At 35.8% G+C, this 19,081-nt stretch overlaps 1 protein-coding gene across 1 annotated transcript in view; it reads right to left on the bottom strand.

Annotated features, from left to right (window-relative positions):
• The window catches only part of GFRA4 (GDNF family receptor alpha 4), a 1,199,889-nt gene that overhangs the window by 422,041 nt on the left and 758,767 nt on the right, over window positions 1-19,081 (bottom strand). Inside the window, exon 2 of the mRNA XM_044064083.1 lies at window positions 17,845-18,123. Coding sequence (XP_043920018.1) covers window positions 17,845-18,123 — 279 coding nt within the window. The remainder of the gene's footprint in view (window positions 1-17,844; window positions 18,124-19,081) is intronic.

Here is a 19,081-nt window from a genome sequence, read left to right as displayed (position 1 = left end):
AAACATAAAATAACCTACTTGAAACCATACTTTATGATGCACAGCAGGTTTTTGTCATCTGCATGTTTTCCTTTGTTGCAGGTATTGTACAATGTAATATTGGTGCTTTGTTTTGGCCAATGACCTTGTTCATGGCTTACAAAGGTCTTATATTGGTTCTCCAGATGAGTTAACAAACAAGTGAATAAACTGCTGCAGGCAATATGCTATACATATTTCTTTTTCTTCTTCTCTACTGTGCTACACTGACTGCTCTGCTTGGTAAACCTCACTTTGCTCTTGGACATTGGTTTACCTTAGGACTTTTAAACCTATTTCTCCTTGACTGTGTCTACATTCCTCTGCTTCCCATCTAAAGCATTCAACCAGGATTGGTAACCTTATACCTTGATCTGGTTTTTCTATAACCATAAAAGAAGTCGTAGAACTTTTTTGAAAACTGTTATCATGGCTGACAAGGTAGTATTGTATCCTGAGACATCATTCTCATTAATTTAGACTAAACTCTGCTACACTGCTTCTTTACTTGACACAAATTTAACATGGTCTCCGCTGGTAGCATAAATGTCAGACCATTTATATTGGTCCTTAGATCACTTTGCTAGGCAGATTGTTCTGCTTTGCCATCCCTACCTCAGAATAAATTTATTTTTTTATTCTAGATCACTATGACACCTCATGAATTTATTTTCTTGGACTGTGTCTGCATTTTACTGCCATCAGGTATTTGAACTTTTTACTAAATAATTAAGGCTTCCAAGTGTCTATACTTGCCACTTCTCTGTGTAAACAATGCTTTCATTCTCACTTCTTGAACTCTCTTCTTCTTCTTTTTTCGGCTGCTCCCATTAGGGGTTGCCACAGCAGATCAACTGTTTCCATTTCTTCCAGTCCTTTGCATTTTGCTCTGTCACACCAACCACCTGCATGTCCTCTCTCACCACATCCATAAACCTTATCTTAGGCCTCCGTCTTTTCCTGTTACCTGGCAGCTTCATCCTTAGCATCTTCTTCCCAATATACTCTGCATATCTCCTCAGCACATGTCCAAACCAATGTAATCTTGCCTCTCTGGCTTTGTCTCCAAACCTTCCAACCTGGGCTGAACCTCTAATATACTTATTCATAATCCTGTCAATCCTCGTCACACCCAGTGCAAATCTTAACATCTTCAACTCTGCCACGTCAAGCTCTGACTCCTGCCTTTTTGTCAATGCCACTGTCTCCAACCCATATAACATAGCTGGTCTCACTACCCTCTTGTAGACCTTCCCTTTCACTCTTACTGGTATTTGACTGCCACAAATCACTCCTGACACTCTTCTCCACCCACTCCATCCTGCCTGTACTCTCTTCTTCACCTCTCTTCCACACTCACCATTACTCTGAACTGTTGATCCCAAGTACTTAAACTCATCCACCTTCCCCACCTCTACTCCCTGCATCCTCACCATTCCTCTATCCTCCCTCTCATTCACACACATATATTTTGTCTTAGTCCTGCTGACCTTCATTCCTCTTCTCTCTAGAGCATATCTCCACCTCTCCAGGGTCTCCTCCACCTGTTCCCTACTCTCACTATAGATCACAATGTCATTTGCAAACATCATAGTCCACGGGGACTCCTGTCTGATCTCGTCTGTCAACCTGTCCATCACCATTGCAAATAAGAAAGGGCTCAGAGCTGATCCTTGATGTAAAGCCACCTCCACCTTAAATGCATCCGTCACTCCCACTGCAGACCTCACAGCTGTCACACTACCCTCGTATATATCCTGTACCACTCTTACATACTTCTCTGACACTCCCGACTTCCTCATACAATACCACAACTCCTCTCTATGCACCCTGTCATATGCTTTCTCTAAATCCACAAAGACACAATCCAACTCCTTCTGACCTTCTCTGTACTTCTCCATCAACACTCTCAGAGCAAACATCTGTAGTGCTCTTTCCTGGCATGAAACCATACTGCTGATCACTAATCATCACCTCCCTTAAAAATCATACCAAAACACTTTTTCTCCATTCCTCAGGCATCCTCTCACTTTCTAAGATTTCATTAAACAATCTAGTTAAAAACTCCACTGCCATTTCACCTAAACACCTCCATGCTTCCACAGGAATGTCATCTGGACCAACAGTCTTTCTGTTCTTCATCCTCTTCATAGCTATCCTTACTTCCTCCTAGCTAATCCACTGCACTTCATGATTCACTATCCGCACATCATCCAACCTTCTCTCCCGCTCATTCTCTTCATTCATCAACCTCTCAAAGTACTCTTTCCATCTACTCAACACACTCTCCTTGCTTGTGAGTATGTTTCCCTCATTATCCTTTATCACCATTACCTGCTATACATCTTTACTAGCTCGGTCTCTCTGTCTAGCCAGCGGTACAGGTCCTTTTCTCCCTCCTTAGTGTCCAAACTTTTATACAACTCTACATACCTTCATCATGCCATCCCCCTCTTTTCCTCCTTCGGCCAACAGTAGCTCAATTTCTTGAACTCTCTATTAGTATATATAAGGTTCTGCTTCAACCTAAATCATGTTGTGGGAATATTGTGTTTTTAAAATAGGTCTTAATCATAACATTCTGGAACTGGTTATGGTCATCACTCTGGTATGTCACCTCTCTTGGGGGTGTTAAACTTGCAGATCATTTTCTCCAGAAAATAGTCCTGGTCATCTGTCATTTTTCTATTGCTGCTCCTGTCACACATATGTCCTGAAGGTGGTATTTTGTAAGTTGTATCCACCATCCACGATGTGGCAATAATCAATTCCATGTTACTATCTTGAATTTGATGCAATTTTCCCACACTTTGTTGTTTTGTAACTACCTGTTGGCCATGTGATTGTGGAGCATTTCTTAACTTGCTTACATGTCTTCTCCAGGACATGCTATTTTACATTAACATTGTACCCTGGGGGGGGGACACATCCTTAAAATAATTTGGTCCATTTGGCATTTGCTATTCTTATATTCTGTGCTTAGTGGTCTCTGCCCCATGACAACAAGCTGCCTCTCACTTTTATACTTACATGCCCTGGAATTCATTAATGCCTATACTAAGTGTACACTAAGTGTACATCATTCTGAGTGAACAGACAACACAAGTTTAACTCACACCTTCTTCCCCCTAATTTCAGTTTTCTTATTGGCTTTCTTGCAGCTTTAAATACTGATGGGATGCATCAAGGTTACCACAAAGTACAGGCTACATGTACACTAAGTATAATCTTTCTGAGTGACTAGTAAACTGAAAAAATGTGGTAGGGATGTTCTTTAATACAGATTGTGTACACATAGCGCAGACCTAGTGTATGTGTTTTTGACTCTGGCCCATAGTGTTTTGCTCAGCTGTTCTTGTGCGTCTCATTAATCAAACTCCGTTTTGGAACAAATTTTTCTTTTCAACAGCAACATCACTGGTGTACTATTAATGGTTCTGCATATGGATTTATGATAAGCAAAGAAAAAATACCTTTCTTGCATTGCAAAGGCTCACCACAAGGGGACATTTCTTTAAAAGACTTTTTTCAATTATTTCCACAAAGTTTCCATGCATTTCACATATGCTGCATGAGTAAGTGTAGATATGACACGTTTAATAATATTTGGCTTCCTAAATGCCAAATTCTTTTCAACTGACTTGTGGACAATTTCCACTAGCAATGTTTTAGGCACTGATTTTTTTTTTTTTGCACACATTGTTACTGGCAATGAAATTATTTTTTCCTTGTCACTAACTCCATGCAGATCATTTATGGACATTGTGAGTATGCATCTAGCATGATTAGAAACACAATGAACAACCAAAAGGGCTCACACTGTTAGAAGACATATGTTACCATGATACAGCCATAGACACAACCAATAATTTAGGTGTGCAATCAGTTGTGTATTTTGGTCCATTTCGCACTCACTATAGCTTACACTCTGGAATGTAGTTAAGCAAGAATGACAATTATGGATCCCATAGTATGGTTTCTTGACATGCAGGTAGCTGTTCTTCTCTAGCAGAAAAATCAGGTGCCACGGGATGTATCCCTGGACTATGCATTTGCAACTAATTTATACACTTGTTACAGCACTGGGTTGTTCCTGGTTTCCTTTTCACAATATGGAAGACTGCACTGCAAAGGAAATGTACTTTCCAACTTTAGAATCCATGGCTGGTGGTTTGTCAGGATCATCATATGTATGTTGAGTGTCCATTGGCATTATCATGTTGCTTTATTTCTTTGTATTTTATTCTATTCTGTTCTATTCTATTCTATTCTATTCTATTCTGTTAAAGGGTCCCTTAAGAACAGGTAGGTACTAGGACTGCAAGCACACATCAGCATGGATACCCATTTCTTTGGCAAAGAACAGTTATCAGTAAAGTGTGACCTGTAATTAACATAAACCTCCTTTCTTGTGGTTAAAATCTTGTAATCCTAAATCCAGGCTAAGAGATGTTCTATTTGTATGGGCATGTTCACATTCAGTTTCAGTCAGTAGCTTGTCAGCAAAGTTTATGTAACTCTTGGTACAATCCTGTGGTTTGTGAGATATTACAGCAGCAGCAATTTCGAAAAGATAAATATTACATTCCAGTCCCCAAACTTCTTGAATTCCTGTGATTTACAGGGAGCTGCCTGATTTTAATTCAAACTTTTTCTCTGTCCATTTTGATCCCTCTAAAATGGGTGAATTTTGGAGAAAATGTGATGAATTTACACTTAATAAATTATGACAGCAATTACAGTTACAGACTTTATTCTTCATAACATGTATATTAATTTACATTCTCTTATTCTGTCAAGGTCTCAAGTTAATATTACTAATTGTAATTGTCCCTCATTATTGCTGGATTTGTCCCTGATTCTGTTGAGATTTGTTCTTGAATTATTGAGGACTATGCCAGTCCAGTAGGTCAAAATGAGGAACACTGGACAGTTGCCCAATCTCAGTTTATTTTTTCCCTCTTGAACATATGTTCCCAATTCCCAGACAGTTAAACCTTTTTGCTAATTTATGTTGCTTCATAAATGTAAAAAAACACTGCCAGATGTGTAACTCATCACTATTTACTGGTATTTTATTAAAGACAGGATAAGTGCTTTCATTTTATTCAGTAAAGACTTCTTCAGATAAAAATGTATCTCCATCAGCTGAAAGTTCTAAAAAGTCACATAACCGACCACCTTATGTCAACACTTAAAGATTTCTTAAAAAAGAACCACATAATCCAAAAATCAATCTTTAAATATCAAACCATAAATTCATCACTACACATATAATGGAACACACCTTTAAAAAAATATAATCAATGTGATAAATTGATAAATACAATGACTACAGTGCGTAATTTGTCCCCATGTGAGAAAACTATCTAATATGAGTCTTCAGTTTCAACAGGCAAGCAATAAAAGCCACTTCATTTAAACCTGGTGAACCTCCAGAATTTTAACAAATTTGCCACTATAATTCTTTTTTTTTCTAGTTACAAAGCCCAAGGGCCAGCTCTTGAATTTGGCACAACCTTTTCCACAACTGTAAATTTAAATTCATGACCTGGATATTCACATGTATGTTTATAAAGTACATTTGTTAACTTCTCTTTCCTCATCTCATAAGTATGTTCATATATTGTCTCCTTGAGCTTCCACTCCATTTTCCCACATAAATTTCAGGGCACATTTAGCATAAAGCCACATACATTATTCCCTTTGTATTACAGTTATACCACCCTTTTACTTTAAATTATTGTTTTTTAATCCTAAATATTTTCCCCATCTTAATATACTTAAAATAATTGCAACAGCCACATTTATTCATTATACAATGTCCAATTTCAATATTATTTGTCATCGATTCAAATAAATTTTAAAAATTTGATCCTTTCTTATATATATTTATTGAGCTCTCCCCCTTTCCTTCACTTCATTGTCTTCATCCATTATAATCCAATTTTTTTGAATAACCCAATTAATAAGGTTACTGTCCATAGAAAAAGTAGTAATAAATGAACTCTAATATTCATACTCTTTTCCTTTCTTCCAATTATTTTTTTATTTTGTGGGAGAGCCTGTTTCTGATTCCTTATTTATTATATCTGCAATCTAAATAAGGGCAAACTAATTATTTTTTATTTTATTTATTACCTTGAATGTTAAGTTATTAATGAATATATCTGGATACCCTCTTTTTCTAAACACATCCCTCAATAAATAACATTTCTCCAAAAATGTTTTTCCATTGAAATCATGCCTGCTGCCTGCATGAAATGTCCCTTGACAACTGCTTTTTGTGCATTAATGGGTGGGAGCTACTAGTGTGTAAAAATGCATTTGAGTAAGTTGGCTTTCTATAGATTTTAGATATATGCCCTTTTATTGTCCTCATCTTTAGCCAACAAACCATCCAAATACTCAATATGCTTCTCCCCCATTTCATATGGGAAACTCATGAAACTGGTTGTGTTGTTTATATAATCCAGAAACTGGGGTATCTTACCTTTATCATCTTTCCATACAATACTTATGTCATCAAGGTATCTTGTGTATAAACACCGTAACTCTACAAACTAATTGTTAAACAAAAAAATCCGCTCCCATTCAATCATAACTGTATTTATAAATAAATTCCCACATGCAGACCCCATTGCTACACCTTTCTTTTGCAAAAAATATTGGCCCTCAAAGTAGATATAGTTATTTTTCAACAATGTATGCAGCATTTCTTCATACACATTAATTTTCTCTTGAAATACCCCATTTTTTAATAGAAATTGAGTAAACCATTGGACTCCCACATCATATGTAAATGAACTGTTTAGAACTGTGGAGAACCTTACATTACTGGTGCAACAAGTCTGACAAAGACTGGATTACATTTTGCCAACTATACTACAGATTGCGGAAGGAAATGGGATGGATGTGACTGTAAATCAACAAGCTATGATGACTGATGTACCACCAATTACAATGCGTAACAATGTTTCTCCTCAACTCTCCATGAATGAACTGAGCGGCTATTTAAACAGCTGTAAGGTGCAAGGCATTAACATGTGGCTGTAGCGGAAAACAGAATTCATAACAGAGCAATGGAATAATGCTATGAGTCTAAATGGGTACCTGAGTGAGTATAAATACAAACTGTTAAAAGTCCTAAAATTACAATTGGAGAATGAGTATTTCTCAGAGTCTATCAAAACCAATAGAGTTCCAAAAGGCCTGAGGATGTAGAGATTTCCCACACTGGCCTGGTAGAAAATGTATTACTTCATAAAGACTTACTAGCACTTTTTGATAGGCATGGGTGTAAGTATATGGAACTGTTGGTAAAACACAATGTTAAATTGATCAATGAGTAAACTGCAGACATCACGGTATTGGATACTGTTATTATGAGTGACGTATTTTGAACAATATAAATTAGGGCATTCTCACATATTTTCAAAGATTGATGAGGAAATTTCTAAGATTCAAAAATTGGAAAGGTGGAGAGGAGCAAAAATGATTAATCAAAAACCTTATCCTACTCCATCTGAGTCACAGAGATAGGGTAAAAAGTATCCACATGAGCCACATTATAACACTAGGAATGAAAGTTATACAACTAATGGGGTGATGAACAATAGTAACTATCCTTGGAGTCCCCCTTTTGCACTGCTCAGAGCAGTTGAAAGAAAAAAAACAGAAGGATCAGAGGGAACAATGGAGAGGGAGCCAATTTTTTGTTGCCCCTTTTTCCCAAAATCAAGAACAAGGTTGGTGGAATCAGGGTGCAATGAGGAAGAGTTGGAAATAAGGGCTTTGATCAGAACTGAAGGGGATAATAGCTTATTTGATGAACAATTGTGTACCATGGTGACTGTTGAGGTTGGGGATTTTAAAGTATTTAATCTGAGTTCATGTCTTTTTGATACACAATACGTGCACTTGTTTGTGAAGGGGCTTTCATTTGTGCCTACAGGGAAAACCAGTGTAGCTAATACTATTATGGATTTAAAACTTTTTGTGAGAAAACTGAATATTAATATCATGTTTAATGATGCAACTATGGAAGTTTCAAATTTACCAGTCCCAAGTATTTTAACACCCTGTTATATCTAGTATTACAATTATTTCAGAAAATATGTGAATTGGATCTTAGATATGTTTTGGGAAATGAAAAAAGATGTTGTGATTAGAATATAACTATGGAAGAAAATAAAATGTTGGATTTTTAAGAACTTTTATATTAGAATAATATTAGAATAATGAAGCCCAATATTCTAGTTGAAGAAACTTATAGGCAACTATCAAAAATGAATTAAATATTCGATCCAGGTACTATTTAATGATTATTACAGCAACAAATTAACATTGATGAATTTAAGTACTTGAATGTGGGGAATCCAGTGGTACCCACTATGTTCAGAGTACCAACAATTCATACAAATTTGAATAATTCCCATATGTGTCCAACTGTAGATACCTGTGGATCTGCTGCTTACCCAATACCCAAGGTTTTGGATGAAAAACTAAAAAAATATGTATAATAAGAACAACATGTGTGTAAAGATTCATGGGATTTTTTTAAAGAAATGCAACAGCCTAGAATAAGATGATGAGTTTATTTTCTTAATTATAGATGTAAAGATTTATTTATGGTAATCCCACAAGATTTTGGACTTTAATGGTTTACTGAATTCTCATTCAAAAATGAGGTGTCTTAAGAGAAAATTACTCTTCATGAAAAAATGCTGGATACAGTGTTAAAAATGGGTCTATGTTATATTTTCATAAGTTTCAAACATTGAACACCATATGGTCGACACCATATGAACGATGTTTGAAATTTCGAAAATATAATAAAAAAAATAAAAAACTATACTTACCTAAACGCTGTAGGCAGGGGGACAAGCCTCCCTGCACCCCCCACATCCCTGCTACTTAAATATTCCTACTCCGAGATCACACTGCATTGAAGTAAAGGGAAAATATTCCTACAGCAATTTCCGTGTTATGCGCGTGATGTTTCGACCAATCGGATTAGCTCAATACACATTCACCGTTTACAATTTTCGATCACATGATAGGAACCCTTAAAAAATAATTATATCTACTTTCAGGGCCAATATATTTTGCAACAAAAAGGTGTAACTATGGGGTCTGCATGTGGGCTATTACTTGCAAATATAGTTATGATTGAATGGGAGACAATTTTTTTAACAGTGAGTTTGTAGAGCCATGGTGTTTATACACAAGATACCTTGATGACATAAGTATTGTATGGAAATATGGTAAAGATAAGATACCCCAGTTTCTGGATTACATAAACAACACAACCATTTTTTAAACTTCATGTATAAAGTGGGGGAGAAACATACTGCATATCTGAATGTTTTGTTGGCTAAAGATGAGGACAATAAAAGGTATATATCTAAAACCTATAGAAAGCCAACTTAATCAAATGCATTTTTTACTATAGTAGCTTCACCCTTTAACACAAAAAACCCCCCCAAAAAAAAAACAGTTGTCAAGGGACAGTTTGTGTGGGCAGCATGTATAGTATCACTGGAAGAACATTTTTTGGAAGAATGTTATTTATTGAGAGATATGCTTAGAAAAAGAGGGTATCCAGATATATTCATTAACATCTGAATGTTTGAGATAATAAATAAAAGAAAAGAATATATATATATATATATATATATATATATATATATATATATATATATATATATATATACATATATATATTCTCTCCTACAAAAATCAATAAATAATTAGAAGGCATACAACAGATCACTTATTACTGCTTTTTCTATGGACAGTGACCTTATTAATTGGGGTATTTGGAAAAAAATGATTATAATGGATAAAGACAATATAGTGAAGGAAAAGGTGGGGAAAGACCAGCAATTGTCTATAAGAAAGGATCAAATTTTAAAAATGTCTTTGAATCCATGACAAATAATATTGAAAGTGTACACAATACATGTAGCTGTTGCAATTGTTGTAAGTATATTAAGATGGGGGAAATATTCAGGATTAAAAACCAAGAATTTAAAATAAAAGGGAGGTATAACTGTAATAGAAAGGGAATAGTGTATATGGCTTTATGCCAAATGTGCAAGTACAACAAGGTACACGGACTATACCAAATGAATTATAAACACAAAAATTGTCCAGCACCAAGGAGGTTAGAAGAATATTCAATCCTTTATTGTAGCAACTCCAAAAATAAGAGCAAACTGGTTTCGGCAATAGTAATACCTTCTTCAGTGCTGTAACACACAAAAAACATAATTCATTTAAATAATAAAACACATGATGAGTCATCTTTCTATTGGTTCATACCAAGTTTAACTAAGCTCATTAAGGCCAGGCTTGAGCAAAGCACCCAGCCTAACAATCCAACTTGATTATTTTTTTTATTCAAAATGTTATGCCATCCTGCTTTACACATCTTATTGCCCTGGACTTTATAATAGCGAAGTTAAATCTAGCAGTGGTATGGGACATTGTATGTTTGAATAGTGAATTAGACATTTTTTTGTTTCTAATGTCACTGAGGTGTTCAGTTATATGAAAGCTCAGTGGCCGAGATGTTTGTCCCACATAAAAGGCAGAACAAAAACAGGTTGCTAGATCTATGACCCAGTCACTGCTACAATTTCCAAAAGACCGGATCGATCTTAGAGGTGTTACTGCTGGTGAATTCTTTAGACTTTAAAACATATGCACATGCAGAACAGTGACCACAAGAAATACTACCCACCAATTTGTCACCAAATAATGTGAGCTGCTGTGTACTGGAGGGGGAATGAATGTTTATAATGGGTAAAATGAGAGTTGAGTGTGGGACCTCTACAATATGAAAATAAACATTGAGATGATAATAGTTCAGATAATCTTTCATTGGCCAACAGTATGTCCTAATGGTTGTCAATAATCTGTCTAAAAGTGTCGATGTTGCGTCCAAAAGAGGTGACCAGGCATATGGGTTAAGGTGGATGTCTATTCAAATTGTTAGGGGTATGTTAATATTCCAAGAGGTTTGCTCTAGATTGTTCTGAGGTAAATGAACAAGCATTATTTATGTTATCAGTATGATAGCCCCTACTAAGAAACCTATTGACTAGATGCTGTTGCTGTAATGAAAATGCATGCTCAGTGGAGCAGATGCATTTAATCCCAAAAACTGGGACTTGGGGATGTTGTGGATGATCTGTCGAGGATGACGACTTGTATGAAGCAGGGTATTGAACTGGGGAAATTTACAGAATACTTCAATTCTAAGTATGTGATCACTCTCTCGGATGACACTCACATCCAAAAAGGTAATTCTATTGTAATCCAAATTCAATTTAAAGTGAATACCCCACTTGTTTTCATTTAAGTATTGTATGAATTCTTGTACATAAGTCACATCTCCTTTCCACACCATCCAACAATCATCCAAGTACCGCCGCCAAATATCCAATTCATCCAAAAATATATTGTGGCTGGCATCATGAATAAGTTGTTCTTCAATGTACCCGATGAACAAATCAACATAAATGGGGGCAAAACAGGGCCCCATAGCAGTCCCTCTGACTTGCCAGTAAAATTTACCATGGAAATAGAAAACATTCGGTTAAACAAATTAGTAAGGTGTTAAACCCAGGAGTGTATATATCAGCTTTTTCCAACCAAAAATGAATGGCTTCTAGACCAGCCCAATGGGGAATGTTGGTGTATAAAGTGGTGACGTCCAATGTACATATCAGCCAACCAGGATCCAACTGAGTATTACTGATGATTTGAAGAAATTGTGTAGTATCTTTAATCCTTGCTCTAACCATGGGTAGTAATGGTTTTAAATATTCAGTCAAAAAGGCCAATAAAGGTTCTGTCAAAGACCCCCTGCCCAATATGATTGATCTCCCTGGTGGTTGGGTTGGATGTTTATGTATTTTGGGCAGTAAATATAAGTACTGAAATTGTGGGTCAGGTACAGTAAGTTGAAACCCAACTTTTTGACTAATGATACCTTCCTCCTGGGCCAATTTCAAAAATTGATCAATCTCTTTTTTAAATTTGAAAGTTGGATCCAGTGGCATGTGCATATAGAATTGGCCATTGGATAGTTGTCTTTCTACCTCAGCTAAATACATGAAACAATCCATGATGACAACCCCCCCTTTATCTGCTGATAAAATTACCAAGTCATGGTTGTTACTAAGTTTGGTCAGAGCCTGTTGTTCCTGTTTGGCAAGATTGTGTTAATGTTACTGTGTGCATTTTTATTTAAATATAGATCTTTGAGGACACATTTTTAAATATGGAAACATGTTTATCCATGGGTGGCATGAAATTAGATTTATGAAAGTGAAAACCAGCAGATCTTTGAGCCTGGTCATTACCTGAAAAAAATAGTTTCATATTCAGTATTCTACAAAATTCATTAACATCATTAACAAATGCATCTTCATTGACAAAAAAAAAACTGGAACAAAAGTTAGACCCTTGTTGAGTAGATTTATTTCAATATCAGACAAAGCCTGAGTAGATATATTGTGCACATTATTGTTAACATTTAGTGGGGTAGAATCATGTCCAAAGGTTGTTGAATACTGCCTGAACCCAATCTTGTGATAACTTGTAATCCACCTGGCTCTAATACTTGGAGTGAGCTGTTGTGTTTTCTTCATTATTAAAGGCAGAGACGAAGGTCGGCCATTATAGTCTCTAACTAAGAGTGTCAGATTTTGACCTACAACAGCTCCATTTCTTTTATTAGTGTGTAAGGGGCATCCAGTTAATCAGGGGTTTATCCTCCATATTGATTTTCTGTTGCAGCTCTAGTGATGGGCACCTATATCAGTGGTGCTTTCGAATATATACATACTGAGTCAACTGAGTTTATTATTGGTAGTCATTCCTTATAGGTCTGGGGATAACTTGGACATTCAGCTTCCCTGATACTGTCGACCTTTCAATTATGTGAACTAGGCTACATATTTTTTATTTAAGTGATAAATTTTTCCACCTTTCTAGTGTCTTTTCTTCTATTTTTGTCCTGTTTAAGGGGCACATTTAGCAATTACATTTGAATTGTTCATTGTTTGTTGTAAGAAGTTTTGATAGTATTAATAACCGAGTTTGTGATATACAGGGGATCAACAAAATAGATCTTTCCAAACTATTGGAGGGCCTCTCTGCAGACAGGGATGATTTGGAAGTTTTTGGGTTGAGGTATCCGGGTTTAGATAATTCCACTATGGGTGTTACAGACCCTGACGGCATTTGTGGTACACTCTTTCAGAAACTCATCAAAAACATGAGGACCCTGAGGTCCAATATTTGGCATCTGAAACTTTTAAAGGCCTACAAATTCAAAGACATTACCCCACGTGGACTAAGGGTTCAGATTCAACTTTTATTAAGCCAGGTGGATGACAAGTTATCACAAGATTGGGTTCAGGCCCAGCATAAGGCATCTATGGATTTTGTAGATGCTCTTATTTCGTATTATGAGAGAACTATTGATCAATGTATTGGGGAAGTCAGACATAATTGTGATGAGGTTACATGTTATGAAGGGGAACCTTTTTGTATTAAACATCTTAATTCATTGGCTAAAATCTAGCTGCTTTAGAACAACAATTAAAAAAGAAGAAGATGCAGAAGTTTAATCATGACATTTCTGATTATTATACAGGGAAACCTTTTGGTATACAAAAGAATGTCAGATTTCAGGACCAAGGGTATAATAAACATGTTAGCAAAAGGAAAAGACCCAGGTCAATATTAAGGAATAAGGGGAATGGTCATGGGGGTACCTCAGGAGATGAATCTTCGTCTGCTGCTGGTGTAGAATTGACTTCCTCCCAGGAGTCACCCATTGCCAAGAGAAGGCCCAGCACTGACCCTTTAAGGGGAAGAGGCACAGAGGTGGTAGAAAACATTGATCAAGTAGGCAGTATTCAACAACTTTTGGACATGATTCTACCCCACTAAATGTTAACAATAATGTGCACAATATATCTACTCAGGCTTTGTCTGATATTGAAATAAATCTACTCAACAAGGGTCTAAATTTTGTCCCAGGTTTTTTTGTCAATGAAGATGCATTTGTTAATGATGTTAATGAATTTTGTAGAATACTGAATCTGAAACTATTTTTTTTAGGAAATGTCCAGGCTCAAAGATTTACTGGTTTTCACATTCATAAATCCAATTTCATGCCACCTATGGATAAACATGTTTGCATAGTTAAAGAATGTGTTATCAAAGATCTACATTTTAATAAAAATGTACACAGTAACATTAAACACAATTTTACTAAGCAGGAACAACAGGCTCTGACCAAACTTAGTAGCAGCCATTACTTGGTAATTTTACCAGCAGATAAAGGGAGGGGGGTTGTCATCATGGATTGGTCCACGTATTTAGTTGAGGCAGAATGACAACTATCCAATGACCAATTATATATGGACATGCCACTGGATCCAACTTTCAAATTTAAAAAAGAGATTGATCAATTTTTAAAACTGGCCCAGGAGGAAGGTATCATTAGTGAAAAAGTTGGGTTTCAACTTACTGTACCTCATCCACAATTCCAATACTTATATTTACTTCCCAAAATACATAAACATCCAACCCAACCACCAGGGAGATTAATCGTATCGGGCAGGGGGTCTTTGACAGAACCTTTATCAGTCTTTTTGACTGAATATTAAAACCATTACTACCCATGGTTAGAGCAAGGATTAAAGATAGTACACAGTTTCTTCAGATCATCAGTAATACTCAGTTGGATCCTGGTTGGCTGATATGTACATTGGACATCACTGCTTTATATACCATTCCCCATTGGGCTGGTCTAGAAGCCATTCATTTTTGGTTGGATAAAACTGACATATACACTCCTGGGTTTAACACCTTACTAATTTGTTTAACTGAACATATTTTAACAAAGAATGATTTCTATTTCCATGGTGAATGTTACTGGCAAGTCAGAGGGACTGGTATGGGGGCCTCTTTTGCCCCCATTTATACTGATTTGTTCATCGGGTACATTGAAGAACAACTTATTTATGATGCCAGCCACAATATATTTTTGGATGAATTGGATATTTGGCGGCGGTACTTGATTGATTGTTGGATGGTGAGGAGAGGAGATGTGACTTATGTACAAGAATTCATACAATATTTAAATGTAAACAAGTGGGATATTCACTTTACATTGAATTGAATTGGAATTACAATAGAATTACCTTTTTGGATGTGAGTGTCATCCTAGAGAGTGATCACATGCTTAGAACTGAAGTATTCTTTAAATTTCCCCAATTCAATACCCTGCTTCATGCAACAAGTCATCATCCTCGACACAACATCCCCAAGTCCCAGTTTTTGTGGATTAAATGCATCTGCTCCACTGAGCATGCATTTTCATTACAGCAACAGGATCTAGTCAATAAGTTTCTTAGTAAGGGCTATCATGCTCATAACATAAATATGGCTTATTCATTTACCTCAGAACAATCTAGAGTGAGCCTCTTGGAATATCAACATACCCCTAACAATTTGGATAGACATCCACCTCAACCCATACTCCTGGTCACCTCTTTTGGATGCAACATCAACACTTTCAGACAGATTATTGACAACCATTGGGACATACTATTGGCCAGTGAAAGATTATCTGAACTATTATCATCTCAATGTTTATTTTCATATTGTAGAGGTCCCACACTCAGCTCTCATTTTACCCATTATAAACATTCGTCCTAAACAGCAGATCACATTATTTGGTGACAAATTGGTGGGTAGTATTTCTTGTGGTCACTGTTCTGCATGTGCATATGTTTTAAAGACTAAAGAATTCACCAGCAGTAACACCTCTAAGATAGATCCGGTCTTTTGGAAATTGTAGCAGTGACTGGGTCATATATCTAGCAACCTGTTTTTGTTCCGCCTTTTATGTGGGACAAACATCTCGGCCACTGAGGTTTCTTATAACTGAACACCTCAGTGACATTAGAAACAAAAGAATGTCTAATTCACTATTCAAACATACAATGACCCATACCACTGCTAGATTTAACTTCACTATTATAGATAAAGTCCAGGGCAATAAGATGTGTAAAGCAGGATGGCATACCATTTTGAATAAAAAAAATAATCAAGTTGGATTGTTAGGCTGGGTGCTTTGTTCAAGCCTGGCCTTAATGAGCTTAGTTAAATTTGGTATGAACAAATAGGAAGATGACTCTTATCATGTGTTTTATTATTTAAATGAATTATGTTTTTTGTGTGTTACAGCACTGAAGAATGCATTACTATTGCTGAAACCAGTTCTCTCTTACTTTTGGAGTTGCCACAAAAAAGGATTGAATATTCTTCTAACCTCCTTGGTGCTGGACAATTTACGTGTTTATGCCAAATGTGCCCTGAATTTTATATGGGGAAATTGGAGTGGAAGCTCAAGAAGAAAATATATAAACATACTTATGAGATGAGGAAAGAGAAGTTAACAAATGTACTTTATAAACATACATGTGAATATCCAGGTCATGAATTTAAATTTATGATTGTGGATAAGGTACCAAATTCAAGAGGTGGCCCTTGGGCTTTGTACCCAGAGAAAAAAGAATTATACTGGCAGCGTCATTTAAATTCTGGAAGTTCACCAGGTTTAAATGAGGTGCCTTCTACTGCTTTCCTACTGAAACTGAAGATTCATATTAGGTAGTTTTCTCACATGAGGACAAATTAAGTACTGTATTTATTGCACTTATTGTATTGACTGTATGTATTTTAAAAGGTATGTTTGATTACTGGTAGAGTTGTGATGAATTTAGGGTTTGATAGTCAAAGACTGATTTTGGATGATGTGGTTCATTTTAAAAAATCTTTAAGTGGTGATATAGGTGGTCAGTCATGTGACTTTTTGAACTTTAAAAAAAGCTGATTTTGATATGTTTTTTTTATCTGAAGAAGTATTTTATTGACTAAGTCAAAAGCACTTATCATAAAAGCACTTAAAATACCAGTAAACATTGACAAGTTACACATTTAGCAGTGTTTTTTACTAGTTTATGTTTTGTCGATTTTCTTCTGCTTCTCAAATGTACAAGTGTGAGTGACTCTTACAGCTATGAATCAGCCTCTTTGCCATTTGTTATGCAACTGCCTTAAATGTACATTCAGAGTAAACCATTTATATGTACAGGAACTCTAGATCTGCTAATCTCTGCATCTTTTACTAACAGCACCTGGTGGTCAACTGGCATTCTCAGTCCTTATGTACGAAGATGTTCTGTGCACAGGTAAATAAATGTACACACTGCATATACTACAAGAACCTTATCTTGCAGGAAATAAAGGCAATTATTTTGCAAAAAGAGCTGGGCATCCTAAAATCATTAAAAAAATCATTAATCACTATAATGAAACCCAGATGCTTTACAAGAGTGAATTATTTTCAAGTCAAAATTTCTGCAGTGAAGAAATAAAATAAATATAATCTATAATTTATTATACCTCTTTATGGTGGAAACAACAAATGCTACTATAAGGGGAAAATATCCCTTGAGTCAAATTTGGTGACTCTTAATCAGATGCTGATGAACTATGTTCTATAAAGCATATGAGGAATAGAGGCATTTTATTTTCTAGAAATTATATAATTATGAAATCAAACGCACATGTTTTAATAGGATTGTGTTATTCAATGATATAACATGAAGGCAGAGTCTTTATTTAACATTTCATCTGCAGACAGTAACTCTGATGATAGTATTTTATTTGTTATCAAAGCAGGGTGGGACAATTCTGGCAAACGAGAGTAACAAGCTGATGACTTCTCACCTTGCATTAATGTCTGGTGGATGCTCCAGTAGATGCTAAGGCAGTTCTTCTCCTTCTTCATGCCACGTTTACACTTGCAGTCATATAACGGGCTTGACAACAGAGCCATCACTGTACTGTTACACTGGGTCTTGGCCCCGGGCCCCAGCTTATTGGCACCATTGCCTGCTATGCACTGTCGAAGAGTTCGGAACTTTGGGCTGCATTTGGGATCATTGGTACAAGATTCCCCAGCCCGCAGACAGTCACTCCCAGATCCACTAACTTCAGTCAGGCCTTCTGAAAAAATATATCAGAAAGATTTACAATCATTCACACTCTAGGTCAAAAATATATTGAAATATATCTGAATACATTATTAAAAACTACAATATTAATGGTACATGACACAAAAGTGAAGCATGTTTGAAGTTTATTTAGGTAGTTTAGGTAACATAAGTTTAATTTTAAACACGATCACAGGAACCAGTGACTTGGAAGTGAAAACTATACTCCCAGACTACATCTTGTTTAAAGGTTAACTACACTACATTTACTACATTTAGAAACATATTTATTAAGTACTTAAAACAGTATATTAGAAATCACTTTACAGATATTATCAGACTTCCAATTAAGAGTTGCATTGAGTGTAAGCCTTTTGGTACAACATAGAGACTTGCATAACTGCATAAGACATCTTTATGAGAAGGCAAGCATTTTGTATAACAGTAGCAAAGTCCCCTACCTTTTCTGCTAACATTGCCATTGACATTTAGCTCTGTCAAAATACAAGTAGAAACTGACAATAGAAACAGTAGAATGAACTCCATTTTACTACCTAATCTAAAATGTCATGGGCTGTAACAGTGCTTTATCCTTCCTGTAGTGAAGGGGGAAAAACATTGTAGCTATAAGCTTACTCTTAGTATGGGATCAGAACCTACAGTTATTTTGCTCTTTGTTAACTGTATCAACATCTGACTGGTTCTGATAATCTCACACTGCTGTTTACTAACAGACAGTTTAACTGTTATGCAATTGTATGTGGCAAATGTAACATTAAACTCATTAAGAAAGCTCATCTAATAAAGAATTAGTTACATAGAAACTGCCAAATATAACCATTTTGTTTTCTCTGAATGATACTTTTCCATAATGTATAATTAATTACTTAATTTACTTACTTATTTACCCACTTTTAATAAGTGAATGTCGCATAGAGCAAATACTTGATTTTTAGCATGATATGGAAGGT

The sequence above is a fragment of the Protopterus annectens genome, chromosome 2.part2 (assembly GCF_019279795.1).
Source record: "Protopterus annectens isolate FY-2018-M chromosome 2.part2, PAN1.0, whole genome shotgun sequence".
In the NCBI taxonomy this organism is placed as follows: Eukaryota; Metazoa; Chordata; order Ceratodontiformes; family Protopteridae; genus Protopterus; species Protopterus annectens.
Note: the sequence above shows the minus strand (reverse complement) of the source record. Positions and strands in the feature narration are given on the sequence as shown.